We start from the raw sequence: 1,194 nt of genomic DNA, 5'->3' as shown, positions 1-1,194 counted from the left end.
CTCCACTTCAGAGCAGTGAGGAGAAGTGATGTGTTTGCTGCGTGTTATTGAGGTGTGTTTCTTGCCATCCTGTGGGAGATGATCTCACTGTGTCCTCCTCAGTCACAAGAGTGCTGGGGAGAATGAGGATAGATGGCCCTGTCTGTAAAAAGTGACCATCACAGTCTGCTTTTCTTGGTTCAGCCTATATTATCCGTCTGAGAGGCTGTGCGTTTACGTTTTATGTTTGATGGAACAACACTGTATGGCTGCCTTTAACCGTGTCTTTTCCGTCTTCTTGTTTCTGTGCAGGCTGGCCAAGGAGGAGATTGCGTACATAACTGAAGCGAAGCAGCAGGAAGAGAAGATCGAGCGCCTGAAAACAGAGGCGGCAGATGATTATGTCATCAAGAAACAGGTACATTTTGCTTCTTTGATGCTGTACAGCAATTATGTGTCTTAATTTGAAAGCCTTTGAATTATCCATTTATCACCACCTGTTCCTTCTTTTGATCTCAGCCAGTAAAGTGAGGGAGGGTTGTTGCTCTCGCATAGTTAGGGAGTGAATTGTGTCTTGATAATTCGAGTAGCCCTTCGTTCATATAATGAGGTCAGTCCACAGTGATAATGAAGAATTAGGTTTTGAGAGGAGAATCATTAGTGATTTTGTAATTTGCTTGATTCAGATGTAATTATATCATGTTACTTTAAAAGAGTTTGATAATTACTGACACATGCTGGTAATTTAGTGTCCCTAACAGATCACTGGCCCATATCCTGCTCTCCATTCTCACTGTGCCTGCATCCCTCCATCATTTGTCTGTACACAGGTTGTGGAATTTTCTCACTCCAACATGTTTCTTATGTCTTTTAAAATATTCAATTCAAATAATATAATAATATTAATGTTAGCTAGCAAAATGGACAGTCGTGTGGGCAGTTTTTGAGCTTTTTTTGCTGTACTTATGTATGACACAGACATGTATGGATATTAGGGCTGTTCGATATAACGATATATATCGAATGACAATATAAAAACGTCTATCGTTTCATTTTACACTATCGTTTGTTTCGTGGTGTCGCAAAATAAACTGTTCATGGCAATATTTTTTCATCGTTTTGATGGTCACTGTAGTGGCTATATTAATTTCTTAAAGTTCTCTCTTTCTCTTATATTTAATATAACCACACTACAGACGGACAAACGCCTGTTTT

General features: G+C 39.3%; 1 protein-coding gene across 1 annotated transcript in view; it reads left to right on the top strand.

The window, feature by feature from the left end:
- tbca (tubulin cofactor a) overlaps window positions 1-1,194 on the top strand; it is a 17,745-nt gene that overhangs the window by 10,992 nt on the left and 5,559 nt on the right. The window contains exon 2 of the mRNA XM_005720106.2: window positions 292-397. Coding sequence (XP_005720163.1) covers window positions 292-397 — 106 coding nt within the window. The remainder of the gene's footprint in view (window positions 1-291; window positions 398-1,194) is intronic.

This window comes from Pundamilia nyererei, unplaced genomic scaffold, assembly GCF_000239375.1.
Source record: "Pundamilia nyererei isolate P.nyererei 1_Seehausen unplaced genomic scaffold, PunNye1.0 scaffold00002, whole genome shotgun sequence".
Lineage (NCBI taxonomy): Eukaryota > Metazoa > Chordata > Actinopteri > Cichliformes > Cichlidae > Pundamilia > Pundamilia nyererei.
This window is presented reverse-complemented; position numbering and strand designations above follow the sequence as displayed.